Below are 21,404 nucleotides of genomic sequence, written 5' to 3'. Positions count from 1 at the left end.
CTTGTGGGAACAGTAGCATGTTCTGGTTCATCAGCTTGATTAACATTCTGTTCAGCTACTGGATTGTTCTGCTCATCTGTGGGAACAGCTGGATTGGGAACAGTCTGCTGTTCCTGATGTTCTGGCAGTTCCTGAACTTGATCAGTACTTTCTGCTTCTGCTGGAACCGGCTGTTCACCAGCTGTTTCTTGATCATGCACTTTCAATTCTTCATCATCTTCTTCTAAATTTGCAAGACCTATCTTAAAATTATTTGTATCCTGTTCACTTGACAAAAAGTTAGTTTCATCGAAAATTATGTGAACGGATTCTTCCACACTCATTGTTCTTTTGTTATAGACTCTATATGCCTTACTTTGAGATGAGTAGCCAAGAAATACTGCTTCATCACTTCTTTCATCAAATTTACCTATATTCCGTTTTCCATTAACATGTACAAAACATTTGCAACCAAACACACGAAAATAGGCAATATTTGGTTTAACACCTTTAAACAGTTCATAGGGTGTCTTAGAAGTGATTGGTCTTATCAATACTCTATTTAAAATATAACATGCAGTATTAACAGCCTCGGCCCAAAAATTTCTAGGTAAACCACTAGCAATTAACATAGTTCTAGCCATTTCTTCTAAAGTTCTATTTTTCCTTTCTATAACACCATTTTGTTGTGGTGTTCTAGGGGCGGAAAAATTGTGACTTATTCCATGTTCATTGCAATAACTCATAAAGCTTGAATTTTCAAATTCTTTACCATGATCTGACCTTATGTGAACAATTTGATTATTGGTAGATTTTTGTATTTTGTTAGCGAAAGAAACAAACTCATTAAAGGCTTCATCTTTACTAACTAGAAATAAAGTCCATGTAAATCTACTATAATCATCAATAATAACAAACACATATCTCTTGCCACTACGGCTTTGTATTCTCATAGGTCCACACAAATCCATGTGTAATAATTCAAGCGTATTTGAGGTGGTCACAACATTCTTTGGTTTAAAAGATGACCTTACTTGTTTTCCTTTGGCACAAGGATCACATATTTCATCTTTAAGGAATTTTATAGATGGTAGTCCTCTAACTAGGTCTTTAGATCTTAATGAATTAATCAATGAATAACTAGCATGACCTAGACGCTTATGCCAAAGAAGTGGGTCGTCTTCTATAACACTTAGACACGTTAGACTGTTTCTGGGAACAGTGTCCAGGTCCACTACATAAGTGTTCCCTTTTCTGTTTCCCTCAAGAATGATGTCTCCAGTGTCATTCCTAGAAATAATGCACTTTTCAGAAGTAAAGTTTACAGAGTTACCCTTATCACAAAATTGAGAAATACTAAGTAAGTTGTGTTTCAAATTCTCGACTAAAAATACATTATCAATGGCGTGGGAACATGACCTTCCAACCTTTCCTTTGGCGATTATCTCACCCTTCATATTGTCACCGAAGGTTACTGTTCCCCCATCATAGGCTTCAAGTGAGAGAAATTTAGATTTGTCACCCGTCATATGCTTGGAACACCCACTGTCGAGATACCATGAGCTGTTCCCCCTCACTTGGACCTGTAAGATAATTAATTGTTAATTATAGGAACCCAGACTTTCTTGGGTTCCTTGTCGATCTTACATGAATCATATTTATCAATTTGAATGTTATAGACATAGTTTCTGTTAGAGACAGTATACTGTTCCTTTTTGGTGCACTGTTCCTTCAGATGGCCAGCTTTACCACAGAAGGTACAGTACCTGTCTCTAGGAAGATTAACGTAAGCTTTCTTACTTTTGTTATTCTTAAAATATTTTAGGCCTTGTGATTTCTTACTTTTAGCATCTAGAATCCATTTGGGAGTTATTTTGATTTTCCCTTTTTCTCTTGAATTTAATTCAAGATTATTATTGTTGTTACGGTTGGATTCCGAATTCATTTTTAAATATTGAAAATCATTGCATAAGTCTTTAGTAGATGCATCTATCAATTCCTTATTTAAGCCTAATAATTTGTATTGCGATAGCTCAATGTTAAGAATAACATTTTCCTTCTTAAGTCTCTCCATATTTTCCTTTAGGATTATATTTTGGTCCAACAAACCGAAAAATCTGTTTTGGACATCATGTCTAAAGGTGTTTATGTATGAGACATGGTCTTTGCTTACTTTAAGTTCCTTTTCTAACCTGAGACACTTATCATTGCAATTTTCAAGTTTAACTTGTGCCTCTTTTAACAACTCTTTTAATTCATTTTTACTTGGATTGAATGAATGGTCAGAAAATGAATTAGAAATATTTACCTGCTTCTCCTTGCCTTTATGTGTAGCCATGAGACATAGGTTAGCTGTTTCCTCTTCTTCGGGAACAATAGTTTCATTCTCACTTTCAGTTTCTCCCCATGCAGCAATCATGGCCTTACGAAAGTCAGTCTTGTTAAAATTTTCTTTGTTCAACGGTCTTCTTGAATCTCTTGTCTTTCCCTTACCCTTTTCATTCTTCCATGTTGGGCAATCCTTGATGAAGTGTTCGGTACTTCCACATTTGTGGCATTCAAGATTTTTTGTTCTTCTTTCTTTGTTGTTTCTTTGATTTGCATACCTGCTGTTCTTGAAGAACTTCTTGAATTTTCGTACCAATAAAGCAGCCTCTTCCTCATCACATTCTGATTCGTCCTGTTCCCCCGCTGCCAGAGCCAGTCCCTTGTTCCTGGAACTGTCTGCTGTTCCCAAATGCAATTCATGCGTCATTAGGGAACCAGCCAGCTCCTCTAGATTGAACTTAGTAAAATCTTTGGACTCTTGTATAGCAGTAACCTTGGCCCTCCAGCGCTCATCTTGAGGAAGGCTCCTTAGGATCTTCCTTACTTGTTCATCAGTGGGAATTATTCTTCCAAGAGAGACAAGCTCGTTTGTTATGTTGGTGAACCTAGTGAACATTTCTTGGATACTTTCTCTTGGCTCCATAACAAATCTCTCGTATTTAGACATTAACAAATCAATTTTGGACCGTTTTACTTCACTTGTTCCCTCATGGGTAACAGCAAGCAGGTCCCAAATTTGCTTAGCGGATTTGCACCCCATTATTCTATTATGCTCGTTTGGTCCAAGACCACAATGAAGTAATTTTATAGCAAGAGCATTTAATTCCATTTTCTGAAAATCTTCTTTTTCATATTCGGTTATAGGTTTGGGAACAATTTCATTGTTGGAGTTAGTAGTGGTTACCTCAAAATCTCCGATTTCTATGACTCTCCAAACTTGATAATTTTCCGCTTTAATGAAGATCTCCATCCTATTTTTCCAATATGTATAGAATTTTCCATCGAACATTGGCGGTCTTTGAGTTGAATACCCTTCTTCCATTCGCTCGTTCATAATTGACATTTTTAGGGAACACCAGAATCTGCCCTCAGGGTTTCCTGATCTTCTGGGAACAGGGCTCTGATACCAATTGTTGATTCAATTAGGAACGGGAACAGCAACAAGAGGGGGGGTGAATTGTTGTTGTTGCAAGTTTAAGCGATTGTGCCCTGTTTTTGCGGAATTATTCAAAATAAATAAAGCTTAAACTAAGAGCAAAATAATAAGAGAGACGCACGATTTTACGTGGAAACCTTTTGGGCCTAAACAAAAGGAAAAACCACGACCACTTGGGATTTCTAACCACTTCACTATGTTTAAGGCAATTAGTTACAATTACAATAAACACCTTACTTCACTCGAAGCGAAACAACTAGGCCAACTCTTCACTCTCTAATTGCTTTACTCAAAGCAACAAACTTAGCTTTACAATAAGCTAATCCTCTCTAGCTTCACTAAAAGCTATCTAACTTCCCCCTTAGACTCACCCGAGTCTAATTACATAAACTCTCAAAAACCCTTACAAAAAGGATAGAAATTCTCTAAAATAAATCAAAGAGTTGCATCAAGAAAATATTATAAATTAATTGGCAATTTTGAGAACAAAATATTTCTTGTAAAATCCAACAAAAACGTATGAAAAATACTTAAGCACAAAACGTTGGATTACTTTTCTTCACTTAAAAAAAAACGGAATTATCTTGCAATTTATAGGAAATAATATCCCTAAGAAAATGGAATAATCCAATCCATCATCCCACTATCAAGAGATCATGGGAGTAATGTGGATTAAGCAAACACACGGTTATTTCCATAAGATTTGATTAAGTCAAATCACACGTGTACATAAACAATAACCGCTGTTCCCTTAATAACCGCTGTTCCCTAAAGTAGCAGTTTCTTCAGTAGTAATTCCTGTTCCCCAAATTAATGGCTGGAACTTCATGCTATATTTAGAAAACGGTTAATCTTAGTGGGAATGATTGCTTGCTAATTTTTAGGAATAAAAACCGGTTAGAAAGATTTGCTAAGACTAATTCAAAGTTAGTTAATTCTATTTTTAATAAATCCAGGATTTACTAAAAATAGATCCTAAAATAAAGGATCTTAACAAATAAAACGTGAATACATTTTCTTTAACAAAAACGATTTGCCAATTAACTTAAATAAATTTTTACTGCAACAATTTAATTTAAAATACATTAACTAAAAATAATAATTAAAATATGATAATCAGAATTTTCAGTCAACGTAGTCAACCTTCAGCTCAGGAACAGTGTGCTGTCTCCAGACTTCAGTTTAGCTAGAACATCCAACTTGGGAACAGTAGATCTGCTGTCTCCATTTTACATCCCAAGCGATATGCTTTTCCTAACATCAATTGAAACCTTTTGACATGTACGTTTCCATAAGCTAAGGCATAGGTACTATCAACGATCACAATTAATCGGATATCGACCTGCGCACAATCTCTAAACACATATTTGCTAAAGTGTAGTCATCATCAAAACTCAAGAGGTCCAACAGATTCCTCATTGTGAGTTTGATAAAAAGCCATTTGTTGGTATGTCTTTTCAAAACATAGACAAAGCCTTAGATTTTTATGGTAAATATGCTGAAATTTGCAGTTTTAATATACGTTCATCTACTAGCTACAAAAAAAAGGGTATTGTTGTTTTAAAATATTTTGTTTGTAGTAGGGAGGGTATCATAAAACCTAAACCTAAGAAAAGTGCAGATGTTGTTCCACGTTATAAGAGATCAACCAAAAGAATTGGTTGTAAAGCTAGATTGATTTTGAAATATGACATAGTGAAGAGAACATACCATGTTTTAAAATTCGAAGAGGCGCACAATCATTGTCTAGCTAGCCCTACATCGCGTCAATATTTATTGGGTAAAAGGAAAATGACTTTGTTACACAAAAATTTCATATCTAAGAATGCACGGGTTAATATAGGACCGGTTAAATCCTTTAGATTGTTTAAGGAAAATATTGGGGGTTATGAGAATGTGGGAGTTACAATGCAAGATTTTAAGAATTTCCATAGGGATTTGAAAACATATATTAAAGGAGATGATGGGAAGATGTTGATCGAGAATTTTATCAGAAAAAGAGATATTTACACGGGGTTTTATTTTGATTATGCTTTAGATGAGGAGGACCACATTTCACGTTTATTTTGGGCCGATGGGATAAGTAGAAAGAATTATTGCTTATTTGGAGAAATGGTTACTTTTGATTGTACTTATAACACCAATAAGTATAGCATGGTTTTAGCCCCTTTTACTGGTGTAGATCATCATAAGTCTTGTATTACATTTGGTATAGGTTTATTAGCTAAGGAAGATAGTGAATCTTTTGAGTGGTTATTTAGCACTTTTTTACATTGTATGGGGGAGTGTATGCCAACATATTTGATAACTGATCAAGACCCTGCAATGAAAATTGCGATTAAAAATGTTATTCCAAATACAATACACAAACTTTGCATGTGGCACATCATGAGTAAAGTTACTGATAACGTTGGACCGGAATTGAACAAAAATGAGGATTTTTTGAAAGAATTAAATGGGTGTGTTTGGAATATTGATCAAGAAGAAAATGAATTTGAGGAAAAATGGGAGGGAATTATGACGAAATATAATCTTCAAACAGATAAATGGTTTACTAGTATATTTAGTATACGAGATCAATGGTTACCCGCATATTTTAGGGATATCCCATTGGGGGAGATTTTGAGAACTACATCCCGATCGGAAAGTGTTAATAGTTTCTTCAACCATTTTTCAAACCCTCACATGACACTTATTGAATTTTATATGAGTTATGAAAGTGCAATGGATGCACAGAGGTACAAACAAGATAAGCTCAATGCTGAATCACTTCACACAAATCCACAAATATAAAACACCATTGCCGATTGCAAAACATGCCGGTGAAGTCTATACTAGAAAAATTTTTTTTCTTTTTCAATATGAAGTTTATAAGTCTTGTTTCAAAACTTATATTCAAAATATTGAAAAGATTGAAAGTGTGGAAAGTATAACTGTTTTGGACTCAACGGTAAGTAAGATGTACAAGGTGAAATTTATTCTAGGAAGTTCAATTGATGAGTTGAAGGTAGATTGTGATTGCAAGTTATTTAAACGGATAGGAATATTATGTTCCCATGCGATTTGTGTCATGAGTGCAAGACAAATAACACAAATCCCAAAGCAATATGTTTTAGATCGTTGGACGAAGCTAGCATTAAAGAAGCCTATTTTTGATTTGCATGGGAATCTGATTGAAGATAGCAAAAAGTGTGACAACGTGGGGAAGTTATTGGGGGAAGTTTGGTGTGAAATTTTCAATTGTGTAGGTTTAGCTCAAAGGAGTGAGAGTGATTTACAATCACTTTTACAAAACCTAAAAGATATTAGTAGAAAATTGGAGGAAAGTGATGATGTAAGGGTGGACATTACTAAAGAGCAACAAATCGAATTATTAGTAGGCACAAGTTCATCTTCGACAATGGAAATACAAAATCCAATCCAATCAAAGAACAAAGGAAGAAGGAAAAGAATAATTGAGGAAAAGGAACAAACTATTGAGCAAAGCAAGAAGCCCAAAAGAAAGTGCAAACCTTGTGGTAAATTTGATTATCATGATAGTCGAAATTGCTCATCAACAAAAGATACCCCACTTAAGGTATAAAAATATATAATTTGCTTATATTTTAATGTATCCTTATTTAATAATTTGATTATGTAAATGAAAGTGCAAAATTTTTGTTATGCAAAAAAGTTGATGCTAAAGAACAGATATATGAAGAGATTATTAAGAAGTTTGAAAGTTTTGAATACACTATTCTGTTGAAGAGATAGATGAAGAGATTATTAAGAATAGATAGATGAAGAGATAGATGAAGAGACTATTTATTTAGAAATTTGAAAGTTTTGAATACACTATTCTGTTGTAATTTGATACTATGTTGTGATTAAAAGTTACTATGACAATGTATAGCTACTGTCTTCTCTTTTGTAAGTTTGAAAAATCTTTGTTGCAAAAGTGAATGCTACTATGTTCTTAGAAAAAGATACTATGTTATGATTAAAGGTTACTATGACTATATATAGTTACTATCTTCTTTTTTTAATTTTGGAAAAACTTTGTTTCAAAAAGTAAATGCTATTATGTTCGTAGTAAAAGATATTATGTTATGATTAATGGTTACTATGAATAATCATAGTTACTGTCTTCTTTTTTAATTTTGGAAAATAGAAAAAGATTATAAGTCATAAAAGTTGTTAACAATAGCACCATATCTACAGTGATTACATAGCAAAAGTAACTAGAGTGATTAGATTATCTAGTAATTAGATTATCTAGTAACTACAGTAATTAGATTATCTACTATGTTCCATCAAATGTTTGTACAACTAAAAACTTCACAACTTCATCTTGTACTTCACATTATCGAATCTTTATTCTTCTGATAGAAACTTGTTTGGCAATGGAGCGTCTTTTATCCTTAAAATTGGACACCTCTTCTAAAACTTTAGATCTTTGTTTGTTCAAATCAGATAACACCAAAGATCCAGCAATCTTAGCTCTTGCAACATGTCTCAATGGAGCCTACATAAGAAGAATATACATTTAATTTGAATGTTTTAATTAGAATGTCATTCAAAAAAATACATTTAAAAGATAATATTAAGAAGAAAAAACGTAACTGCATTCAATATCGGACACTGGAAATCAACTGTTCCCTCAAAAAACAGCATGCTCATCATCATGAATACATCGCTTTCAATGTTAGTCCCAGCAGTCGTTTTCCAATCAGTGGGAACTCGTTCCATTTTCCATAAAGGAATAACATCAGTAGCTTGCATCTTATCATCAAAAATTATTGACAGCAAATCTTTCTACAAAAGATTCATTTAAATATTTATTAATAAATATTTCATATTCTTAGCAACATAGGCAAAAGGTTTTTCAGATAATATGTTACACATACCATAGTGTCACCTAGCTTTCTAATTTGTTCTTCCGAAATAGCGGTATGGTTTACATTGTCAATCCATTGAACTATTCTTAACTTCATATTCAAAAGAAGTAAGAAGTACTGACTACCCTTCAGTATCGGAACAACAATCTGTATATTATATATCACTGAATCAATAAAAATATCTAAAAAACAGTGACTGCATAAGTACTGACTACCTATTAGTAGCTATAATAACTAAAATAGTGACTATATAAGTCAATCAATCATAAAAAAAAATATCTTACCAGATCAAACTTAGACAAATCAACTTGGTTGAAATCCACCCATTTGACCCAAGAATCATAAACTAAATCTATTTGTTGAGAACCACCATTATTATGAAATTCCAACAAAGCAAGCTGTAAAAATAAACAATGAAATAACTAAAAATAGTTTCAAAATAGAATAAAAGTTAAAGAATAAAAATGACAAAAAACATACACTAGAACTAGCACTAAAAAAAGAACTTTTTGGAAGATTCCTTGTTCTTTTCATTTTCATTTAGTAATAGACACCAACAATCCACAACAGTAACATGAGTGCACTTTGAGGGATCCCCTAGAGTATAAAACTCTTCCCTTTGAATTCTCAAATAGTCATCATAATTCACAAGCAATTCATTGTCAAATAAAAGAATAAAATAAATATAATAAAAAACAAAAATCATGAAAAAGAAAAAAAAAAGACTCACCTATTGTCGAAACATTTATCAAAAACAAAACAATAGTCGACTGATTCTTGAAGCAAAGAACCAAGACTTCTCACGTATTTTTTGTTTGATTTCATTAGATGTGAAACATACGTAAATTTATCATTCACACCTCTAAAAGGAATGGAACACTTTGCCCTACCGTGTATCAATACATTCTCATAACCATGGCTTTCAAAAACAATGACATTATTTGCCACATCATTAACAACTTGATCCAATTCAACCTCATCCAGTACATCATCTTCAAATACCTCATCTAAAACAACATCCCCAGTACATCAACCACAATATCAGCACCCTCATTCACTTCTACATTACCCTCATCGGCAACAATATCAGCACCCTCATTCACTTCTACGTTACCCTCATTCACCATCCTTGGAATAGAGGTGACCCATTTAACCGTGTCAACAATCTCATCAATTATATTCAGCACGGTAGGTTTCATAAAAAAACTTTGGGTTTGTGAAAATGGTGTAGATGAGGTTGAAGGAACATCAGGTAGAGGGACAGGAGGAGAAGACAGTGAACGTTTTTGTTTTAACAACAATTTAATTTTCTTCATGTAAAACTCAGAAACAACTTGAGTGTCCTTCTTCATGAGCATAAGCATCTCATACATTTCCTACAAAAAGAAGTAAATATAAGTTAAAATGTTGTTCAAAAGAAAGTAACTATGACATTATATAAAAAATATAATGTACAAACCAACATAAATAAGTAAGATTATACTTACATCCCCAGCTAATCGGTGTATATCAGAATTTCGCATTGCATTTGAAGGCAACTGAAACTCAATTTTCTCATCGTTTTGCGCTGGTTGATCTCTGAAGGGTTCTTCATTTACACTTGGGTGTCCAATATCAACGTGGTTCACCTTTACCCCAACAGCTTCACCATTCTCAAAAACCATCGTCTCACTCACAGGATATGTACTCAAAATTATACCATTTCCAAAATGATTAGCAGATATTTCCTCCTTAATTCTTTTGGATAAATCTTTATCAGTCCAGTGAGAGATAAGAGGTAAAGAGGATGGCAAAGAGATATTCTTGAACTTCAAACGATGAAAATAAATAATTTCCAACAAAACAATGCATCCAGAAAAAAATTGCAACTTTCCTTTATGATATCTAACTACAGAATCACATAACTGATCAAGAACATACTTACACCAATTAAATGTACTAATCTTATTCGGATCTACTATAGACTTTACAATCTTAAGATCAATTGTTCTGTTTTGGGTAGGGTCTTAAAAAGAAGAAATAGCATGCAAAACAAAAAGTTGCTTGAACTCATTCCCACCATCAGTCATCTTAGGGATGATACGTTCAAGCAATTCTAAAGGAATTGCCGCATTCGTATCTTCAAAACCAAAAAAAGATCTAAATTGTTGTTTCAAGGGAAAATCAGGATTATATTTGTTCGCACACCTTGAAACTACTTCTACATTATTGTTTGGGTTCAGTGGTAGACAAAAAATATCATATACATCATGTTCAGAAATTGGAAAGCACTTTAAAGAGTCTATGGAAAACATACAACTACCACGATCAAAACTATCTACAAGCCAACCAAGCATTCTAGTTGGATTTCTACATAACTTCAAACTCAGAAGGCCCCCAAAACCAATTTCTCTCACTGAAACTTTTTGTTTCTCAGTGAATCCCTTCATCAATTTGATTAACTGAGAAGGTCTACTTTTTGTTTGAAATATAGATCTCAACCTGTCAACAACAAGAAAAATACACAATGTTCTTAGAAAAAGATACTATGTTATCAATAAAGGATACTATGACTATGAATAATTACTGTCTTTATTGGAATTACAACAATTAACCTTTATTTTAATTACAATGTTGGAATTCAACATACTAGTGGATAAATTTACCTTACAGACCTTTGTTGTACATTGTCACTTTCCTCACCTCTCCTCTTTCTTGTGTTGGAAATCAAATGTAAAATAGAGGTGGAGGGAATATCAACTGGAATACTGCAACCTCGTTGATGACCTGACATCGAAGTTGACCCACCTCTTGTTTTTGCCATAACAACTAAAAAATGTGATAATTGAAGTTGAAGTCATCATCATAAAAGTTTTTAAATCACAGTATTAAACCAAATGTAAAACCCTAAAAATCAAATAACAGAATAATACTCAAATAAAAACTAAAAAATAGAAGAATAAGCCCTAAAAACACAAAATAATTAAATAGGAAAATGTAAAATTGAAGATAAATAAACGAGAGCAAATCGAATGAAAATGTAAAATCGAACTGAGAGAAAATCGCAAAATGAAAATCGAAAATGAAGATCAACAAAAATGAATCGAAATGGAGGACGAACCTAAAAGCTTCGAAGAATAAAACGCAGAGTAGCCTTGAAGTTGTAGATTAAACCAAATGTAAAACCCTAAAAATCAAATACCAGAATAATACTTAAATAAAAACTAAAAAATAGAAGAATAAATCCTAAAAACACAAAATAATCAAAGAGGAAAATGTAAAATTGAAGATAATGAAATGAGAGAAAATCGAATGAAAATGTAAAATCGAACGAGAGAAAATCGCAAAAAGAAAATCGAAAATGAAGATCAACAAAAATGAACCGAAATGGAGGACGAACCTAAAAGCTTCGAAGAATAAAACTCAGAGTAGCCTTGAAGTGACGAAGATCAAGTGCAATTGAAGATCAAGAAAGGAAACTGTGAAATTGAAGATCAAGAAATGTGAGAATGGAAATCGTATGAGAGATATAGAGAAAAGGAAATCGCGTGAGAGAGAAGAAAATAAAGTGAACCGCGTGAGAGAGAATAAACCGATTGAAAAAGGCATGAACCGCGTGCAAGGTCTCAAACTCATCGTGAACATTGATCTTTAATCTGGACGGATAAAATTGCTTCTTACCTTTCTCATTTTAAGACGTCTTCTCATTTGATCCTAAATATATATATATATATATATATACATATATATATATATATATATATATATATATATATATATATATATATATATATATATATATATATATATATATATACATATATATATATATATATATATATATATATATATATATATATATATATATATATATATATATACATATATATATATATATATACATATATATATATATATATATACATATATATATATATATATATATATATATATATATATATATATATATATATATATATATATGTATGTATGTATATGTATATATATATATATATATACACACACACACACAAATTCTTACTTAAGACCGTCTCTACAATCTCGTCTTAACCTTTCAACTTCTATTCTCAGTTTTCCTTTCACTCTTTCCTGACACAAATCACTCATCTTTCTTTCTCAAACTCTATTTGTGGTTTTCAATCTCCATTTTCCTCTCTCAGACTCCATTGTTGTTTATTCTCTGTTTATCTTCTTCAACATTTGCAAGACCATCAAAGGTATGTATTTATGCTTCATCTTCACCACTTTTGTTTTTAAAGCATTTATTTTCATTTTTTGGGGATTAATTGTGTTATATATTAGTTGGAATTTCAATCTTCTCTTTTTTGTTAAATTAAGCTTCATCAATGGTGGAAATAGTGATGTTGCAGAAGACAACAATGTTTACTGTTTGGGGGAAGGTAATAAAAGCAATTGGGGTTCTTTTTATTATTTTTTTAAGAAATTAAGCTTCACCAATAGTGAAAAACAATGATGTTAAACAAGATAACAATGGCTAATTGTTGAGAAAGGTAATAAACGCAATTATGGTTATAACATAATATATTTGGGGTTTTAACTTGATACATTTGGAGTTATAACTTAATATATTTGGGATTATAACATAATATATTTGTAGTTATAAAATAATATATATTTTAGGTTATAACATAATATTTTTGGGATTTTTTACGTCCATTAGTTACACATTTTTTCTAGATATGATTATCTAATAAATTTGCAATTTGCTTATTGTAGTGTTGACAAGAACATATACACAAACTGCAAATATCATTTATTTCTCACCAATGGAAAAGAGGTCGTGAAGCTAACTCTCAAACAAATCGAGGATGTTAGGGATATTGGATTAGTATTGCTCAAGATGAAGCCTTTGGTTTATATTGTAGTTTTGACAAGAACATATACACAAGTTTTAGTTTATATTTTAACACCCTTTATTGTTTGTAGGTCAATACTTTTTGAATATTAAATTATTAAGTTGATAAATTTGACTATTGTTATCGAAAATAGGAAATAGTTGGTATTATGATACTACTCTTTTGGTATTATAATACTATACAATTGGAATATTATGATTTACATATTTCTTTGATATTATTGTCAAATTATAGTAGTTGGATTTATAATTTTATAAAATTGGTATTATATCGAAAAATTATTAGAAATGTATAACCAAAGTAGTTGTATATATAACCCCAAATATATGTTATTTTAACACCAAATATATTACAGTATAACTTCAGATATATGTTGTTGTAACATAAAATATATTATGTATAACCTTAAATTTACGTTGTTATAACCCCAAATATATTATATTATAACCCCAAATATATGATGTTTTAACACCAAATATATTATGTTATAACCCAAATATATTATGTTACTACACAATGTGATACTCCCAACTACATCAACCTATGTCAAATGTTCACAATTATAATATTTTATAACCCCAAATATACGTTGTTATAACCCCAAATATATTTTATTATAACCCCAAATATATTTTATTATAACCCCAAATATATGTTGTTTTAATACCAAATATATAATGTTATAACCCGAAATATATGTTTTTATAACCCCAAAATACATATTGTTATAACCCCAAATATATTATCTTATAATCCTAAATATATTATGTTTATACACAATGTGATACTTCCAACTACATCAACCTATGTCAAATATTCACAGTTATAATATCAATTATATTTGGTTATATCCCAAAATATATGAATTTATAACCACAATTGTTTTTATTTTCCTTCTCCAAAAATTAGTCATTATCTTCTTCTTCAACATCACTGTTTTCCATCAAATATGAAGCTTAATTTTAAAAAAAAATAGAAGAACCACAATACTTGTATCATCTTCTCCAAACAGTAGATATTTTTGTGTTCTTCAACATCACTATTTTCGACCATTGATGAAACTTAATTTTAAAAAAAAAAAAAAAAAAAAAAAAAAAAAAAAAAAAAAAAAAAAAAAACCCAACCACAATCGAATTCAAGCATTAAATCTTTCATAGTTAGAAAATCTTCATGTTGTAGAAGGAGGATATAGTTGAATGTTGAAGAAGGGAGATAAAAAATTAATATCTAGCCTGTTAAAACTTAGAGAGATAAGGAGGAAGTAGAATGAGTAAAAGTTAGAAGATAGAGATGTTTTTACTCATTAATGTAGTTTTTACAATGGTGAACTTCCATATTTATAGGCAAGTTCATCCACAATTACATTGAATGCATTCACATTAGGGTAAATTCATTAATTACCTTTCACACTATAATCATTAATTACCTTTCACACTATATCTCAACACTCCCCCTTGAATGCATTCTAATTATGTAAAAAGAGTAAAATATTATTACAATATTTCTATATAATACTGCCTCGTTAAAAACCTTGTCAGGAAAAACCCAATGGGATAAAAACCTGAACGAAGGGAAAAAGAGTGCAGTAAATATGATTCTCCCCCTGAGTTCAACATATATCTAGTAGATGACACATTCCAATTTTATATACAAGTTGCTCGAATCTCTTTGATGGAAGGGACTTTGTGAATAGATCTGCAAGATTTTCACTTGATTGAATTTGTTTGACTTTTACTATTTTGTACTTCTGGAGGTCATGTGCAAAGAAGAGTTTTGGTGCTATGTGTTTGGTTTTATCCCCTTTTATGAAGCCTTCACTAACTTGTTCAATGCAACCGGTATTATCTTCAAAAATTATAGTTGGAGAATTTATTATCGAGTTTATCCCACATTCTTCTTGAATGTGACCAATTACTGACCTTAACCAAACGCATTCTCTACTTGTTTCATAAAGGGCGATTAATTATGCGTGGTTTGATGATGTAGCTGTCAGTGTTTGTTTCGTGGATCTCCAAGATATTGCGGTACCTCCATATGTGAATACATATCCTTTTTGTGATTTAGCCTTATGGGGATCTGATAAGTATCCAGCATCTGCATATCCAACAAGTGTAGCATCTTGCTTTGATCTATAAAATAGTCCAAGAACTTTAGTTCCTCGAAGGAAGTGCAACAAATGTTTTATTCCGCTCCAATGTCTCTTTGTTGGTGAATTACTATATCTAGCTAATAAATTAACAGTGAAAGCAATATCAGGTCTTGTATTATTAACTAGATACATCAGAGCTCCAATTGCGCTTAAATATGGCACTTTAGGGCCAAGAATCTCCTTGTCTTCTTCACAAGGTCGAAATGGATCATCTTTTGGTTTTAATGATCGCACTATCATTGGAGAGCTCAGCGGATGAGCTTTGTCCATATGAAATCTTTTTAGGACTTTTTCTGTGTAGTTGGATCGGTGTACAAAGATTCCACCCCTTAAGTGCTCCATTTGTAATCCAAGACAAAACTTTGTTTTCCCAAGATCTTTCATTTCAAATTCTTTCATCAAATATTTTGCAGTTTGTTCAAGCTCTTTGGGAGTTCCAATGATATTTAAATCATCAACATAAACTACAATTATAGAAAATCCTGATTGAGTCCGTTTAATAAATACACAAGGACTGTTTTGATCATTTTTGAATCCTTCTTTCAGGAGATATTCACTAAGACGATTATACCACATTCTTCCAGATTGTTTTACTCCATAAAGTGACCTTTTCAGCTTTATAGAAAATATTTCTCGTGATTGGTGGTTTTCTGGCAACTTAAATCCTTCAGGGACTTTCATATAAATATCTGTATTAAGTGAACCATATAAATATGCGGTCACAACATCCATAAGTCGCATTTGCAAACTATTTGAGACAGTTAGACTTATCAAGAATCTTAGTGTAGTCGTATCTACTACTGGAGAATACGTTTCTTCATAATCAATCCCTGGTCTTTGGGAAAAACCTTGTGCTACAAGTCGTGCCTTATATCTAACCACTTCATCTTTTTCATTTCCTTTTCTTACAAACACCCATTTATAGCCGACCGGTTTTATACCATTTGGTGTTTGGGTAATTTGTCCAAAAACTTCTCGTTTTTCAAGTGACTTTAATTCCGCTTGAATAGCATCTTTCCATTTTGGCCAATCATTCCTACGCCGACATTCTTGTATCGTTCTTGGTTCTATATCATTTTCATCAAGTGTTATTTCGGTGGCAATTGAATGAGCGAGTGCATCATTAACAATAACATTCTTTCGATTTATTTTCCTTTTAGTTGAAATGTAATTAATCGAAATTTCATTGTTATCTTTGATATCATTATTTTCTTCTTCTCTGAAATTTTCATCCTCATCTCCAAAACTTGTTTCTTTACAATTCATTGAAGAAGTAATATTGATGACATTTGCCATTTCATTCAACCTTTTGGATTTTCTTTGTTTCAAATCCTTTGAACCGAGTGGTCTTCCACGCTTCCGGCGTGCAATAGATTCATTTTCAGTGACTTTGTTATCAGTGGGAATTTCAATTCGTGCCGAAACATTTGCGGCAGGAATATATGATTTTGTCACTTGCTTTGTTTCTACAAACGCATTAGGTAATATGTTTGCAATATATTGATTATGGACAATTTTTCTAACTTCTTGTTCAGAAGCATTTGTTTTTGGATCATATATTTTCAAATGCATTGCATTCCATGTGAGATCTATTTCCTTCTTATTTGGGTCCACTTTCTCTCCCCCTAAGGATGGGAATATTGTCTCATTAAAATGACAATCTGTAAATCTAGCATTAAATAAATCACCAGTCATTGGTTCTAAATATTTGATAATTTATGGGCATTCAAATCCAACATAAATTCCCATCCTTTTTTGTGGACCTATTTTTGTACGTTATGTGGCGTAATAGGCACATATACTGCACATCCAAATATTTTCAAGTGTGATATATTTGGTTCTCGACCATGCACTAATTGTTGTGGTGAATATTTATGATAAGCACTTGGTCTCAATCTTATCAATGACGATGCATGTATTATTGCATGTCCCCACGCAGATGATGGCAATTTCGACCTCATTAGTAATGGTCTAGCTATTAATTGGAGTCTTTTAATCAATGATTCAGCCAGACCATTTTGAGTATGAACATGAGCTACAGGATGTTCTACGTCAATTCCAATTGACGTGCAATAATCATTAAAAGTTTGAGATGTAAATTCTCCGGCATTGTCAAGCCTTATTCGCTTAATTGTATAATCTGGAAATTGATTTCTCAATCGAATGATTTGAGCAAGTAATTTCACAAATGCCACATTTCTAGTTTGTAGGAGACTTACATGTGACCATTGTGTTGAGGCATCAATTAATACCATAAAATATCTAAATGGCCCAGAAGCAGGATTAATTGGCCCACATATATCTCCATGAATTCTTTCTAGAAATTTAGGAGTTTCAGTAGCAATTTTATTTAAAGATGGTCTAATTATCAATTTGCCTTGTGAGCATCCGAAACATGATAATTCATTTGGTTGGGGAATTCTCATTTTCTTCATTGGATGCCCAATTGATTTTTCAATAATTTTTCGCATCATTCCCACACCAGGATGACCCAATCGGTCATGCCATAAATTTATCATTTCTTTATTGTCTAACTTCTGGTTAGACACCATGTTTATCTCAACCGGTTTTATATTAATGCGATATAATCCCGATGAGTATGCTGGTAATTTTTCATGAATGTTTTTCTTGCCGCATTTTTCAGATGTGATGCATAAATATTCAGTATGATTTTTGGTCATTGTTTCTAAATGATAACCATTTTGGCGTACATCTTTGAAACTTATGAGATTTCGTCGAGATTTACTCGAATATAAAGCATCATTAATTACTAGCTTTGTCCCATTAGGAAGTATTATTTGAGCTTTTCCATATCCCTCTATTAGTGTAGTGGTTCCAGAGATTGTGGTGACATCTGCTTTCATCATCTTCAACTCAGAAAAGTATTCTTTGTGCTTTAGGATATTTGACTCCATTTTCAAACTGATCCATATCTTCATATTAAATAAATAGATAGTTAAAATAAAATTTCATTAACATTAGATGATATCAATACATAAAAAGGAGATTGCATATAAAAAGGAAATACAACTAAATAAGCACTACAACATTGTTAAGAAAAATTCAAATATCTTCGTCATATTCTTTATCATTTTCATCGCCATCTAAATAGAAGTCTGAAAGGTCAAGATTAGGCATTGACGTGCTTGCTTTATTATAAGGATCGACATTAGGCATTGAGGTGTTTGCTTCATTAAAGTTTGCTTCCACACCTTTACCTTTTTTCTTTTGGGAAGCTAGATACAGCTCCACCAAATGTTTGGCAGTACAACATGTACGTGCCCACTGCCCCGTCATGCCACATTTGTAACAAATACTTTCTTTTCCTTCTTGATGGTTATTTTTATTGTGATATCCAACTTGTTTTCCCCTTCGAGAATTATTATTGTAATGATCATTTTGATAATTTTGGGGAAAATGGCCTCTACCGAATCCTTGAAACTTTCTACCATGTCCATAAAAATTTCCACGACCTTTTCCTCGTCCTCTTCCTCGGAAATTTCCGCGTCCTCTACCACGGTTATTATAATTTCCACGGCCTTTATTTTCAACAGCATGTGCTTCAGGCACATGTGTTTTAGTAGAGTGTGTCTCACGGATAGTTTGAGATTCAATAGGTCTCATATTATGATTTTTCCAGACAAGATCATCATGTTGTTCAGCCAGTGAGAGTACTACACTCAGATCTGAATATCTTTTGAAATTTCTTTCTCTATATTGTTGTTGCAGAATAATGTTTGACGGATGAAAAGTAGATAATGTGAGTTCAATCATTTCTGCATCAGTCACCGGGTGCTCACAATATTTCAATATTGATGCAATTCGGTATAATGTTGAATTATATTCACTGAGAATCTTAAAATCTAAAAATCTTAGATTCTTCCACTCATGGCTAGCTTGTGGAAGAAGCACCCTTTTGTGGTGATCAAACCTTTCAACAAGAGAGTCCCACAATGTTTTGGGATCTTTTATGAATAAATATTTAGATTTAAGGCTATCATGATATGATGCCTCAAGAGGACTAAGGCTTTGGCCTTTTTTTGATTTATAGCTACCTTTATTTTGGTAGCTTGAGTTCCATCTATTTGATCCTTTTCTTTTACTTCCAATACAGTATGTTCAAGTCCTTGAGCTTCTAAGTTCATGATGGCATCTTCTTTCCATTCTAAGAATTTTTGTCCAGTTAAGTCTAATATGTTGAATAGCCTTTTGGTAATTTCTGTCATACTTGCTACATAATATATAATTGTTTTGTAAGTATATGACAATGCAATAATTCTTATATTTTCATAATAATAAACCATTAGAAAAATTATGATGTTTTAATTTCATAATCTTCTCCCCCTTGGTTTATTGTTATGAATTTGTTGTAGATAATAAATTTAGGAATAAATCAAGAACAAGAGGAATGATAATAATAATAATAACAAGGAGAAGAACGAAAAAAAAATTAAAGACAATAAATTCTAAAGAGGGCAAAAAAATAGCATTTACATAATATATTAGTATAATTTATCATACAAAATGCACTAACAAACAAAAGAAAATATGACAAAGAAAATCATGTGCATTTTGTTTCTTCTTCTTCAAAATAAATTATTTCTTCATAATTACTATAATTCCTAATGCTACCAGAAGGACCACCAAACCCATAATTAAGGAGATGTATAATTTGAGTTTGGCAAAATTTTCTTCAAATCTAAAAGTATGGGAAGAGAAAGAAGATGGATTATTTTTGTAATGGTGGTACATTGTCGGTGGAAGTAAGAAGGAGAAGGAGCGTTTTTGATGTAAAGAGTAAAGTTGAAAGGATAAGGGGTATGTGGTAAAAAATTGGGGTAATCCTATTTTATAGAGGGTTATCCCAAATTGTACAATATACCGTATTGTTATGTATACTTAAAAGAAATACTTAAAGTAAAAGATAAAACATGCACATGGATATAAATGCAAATACTGCAAATAAAAAAATGCACATATAAATGTACGAGAATAAAAAAATAATACTAACCGTCCATTTAGGCGGTAAAAGAAAAACAATTAACCAGCCATATAGGCGGTAAAAGAAAAACAACTAACCAGCCATATAGGCGGTTTAATCCATTTAGGCGGTAAAAAAGTTAACCAGCCATATAGGCGGTATAAAATAAAACAATAACAAAAGCAATAAAGTGTCCTTGTCATCCGTATTGTCAAATAAATTATTTTATGGGTCATTTAAATTTATCTTGCAACGTTTAGTACTTGTTTCTCCCTCATCATCTTTGGTTCTTTTATTACTTGGTGGGGGTTTGATTTCAGTAGTTATTGTTGGGGCATTATTAGTTGGTTGTTTTGATGAATTATTTGTTGGTCGTACCGGTGAAATATTAATCGGTGGAACTGGTGGATTATTAGTTGGTCGTACATGTGAATTACGAGTTTGCGGTACTGGTGGACCATTAGTATTATTGGGATTATTATGTCGGAGCTGATTTAAATCAGTCCTTGCTGGGTTTGTAGTGAAGGGTATGGAATTATACTCAATTATAAAATATAAAAATGTGTTAGAAACACCTTGGATGATGATGTTGACGCCATTTGATTGTTGGTCCATTTGTGGGTACCGATGAAGAAAAAATGCTTAATTAGGTTTTAAAAACATTACCTTTTTGATGATTAAGGGTAGAGCTAGTGCTGATAACGTGTTAAAACTTAGAGAGATAAGGAGGAAGTAGAATGAGTAAAAGTTAGAAGATAGAGATGTTTTTACTCATTGATGTAGTATTTACAATGGTGAACTTCTATATTTATAAGCAAGTTCATCCACAATTACATTGAATGTATTCACATTAAGGTAAATTCATTAATTACCTTTCACACTATATTCATTAATTACCTTTCACACTATATCTCAACATAGCCTTTATTTTGCCTTAAAAGAGGTAAGTTATTCATCAGACTTTTCATATACTAAAAAAAAAACCACACGTGCATTAATAGAAGAGACATCAGTGTTTTTTATGAAAAGTATTAACTAAATATAAAATGTAGGCTGG

General features: G+C 31.9%; 2 protein-coding genes across 2 annotated transcripts; both read left to right on the top strand.

Moving 5' to 3' along the window:
- The first annotated feature begins 4,912 nt into the window (after window positions 1-4,912).
- On the top strand, window positions 4,913-6,256 carry LOC130823191 (protein FAR1-RELATED SEQUENCE 5-like). Its single transcript, XM_057687826.1, has one exon. The coding sequence runs from the start codon at window positions 4,913-4,915 to the stop codon at window positions 6,254-6,256; it is 1,344 nt and encodes a 447-aa protein (XP_057543809.1).
- A 166-nt stretch (window positions 6,257-6,422) lies between these two features.
- LOC130823190 (protein FAR1-RELATED SEQUENCE 2-like) lies at window positions 6,423-7,216 on the top strand. Its single transcript, XM_057687825.1, has 2 exons — window positions 6,423-7,040; window positions 7,154-7,216. Exons 1-2 carry the CDS (start codon window positions 6,423-6,425, stop codon window positions 7,214-7,216), a joined length of 681 nt encoding a protein of 226 aa, XP_057543808.1.
- The last annotated feature ends 14,188 nt before the right edge of the window (window positions 7,217-21,404 follow it).

This window comes from Amaranthus tricolor, chromosome 9, assembly GCF_026212465.1.
Source record: "Amaranthus tricolor cultivar Red isolate AtriRed21 chromosome 9, ASM2621246v1, whole genome shotgun sequence".
In the NCBI taxonomy this organism is placed as follows: Eukaryota; Viridiplantae; Streptophyta; class Magnoliopsida; order Caryophyllales; family Amaranthaceae; genus Amaranthus; species Amaranthus tricolor.
This window is presented reverse-complemented; position numbering and strand designations above follow the sequence as displayed.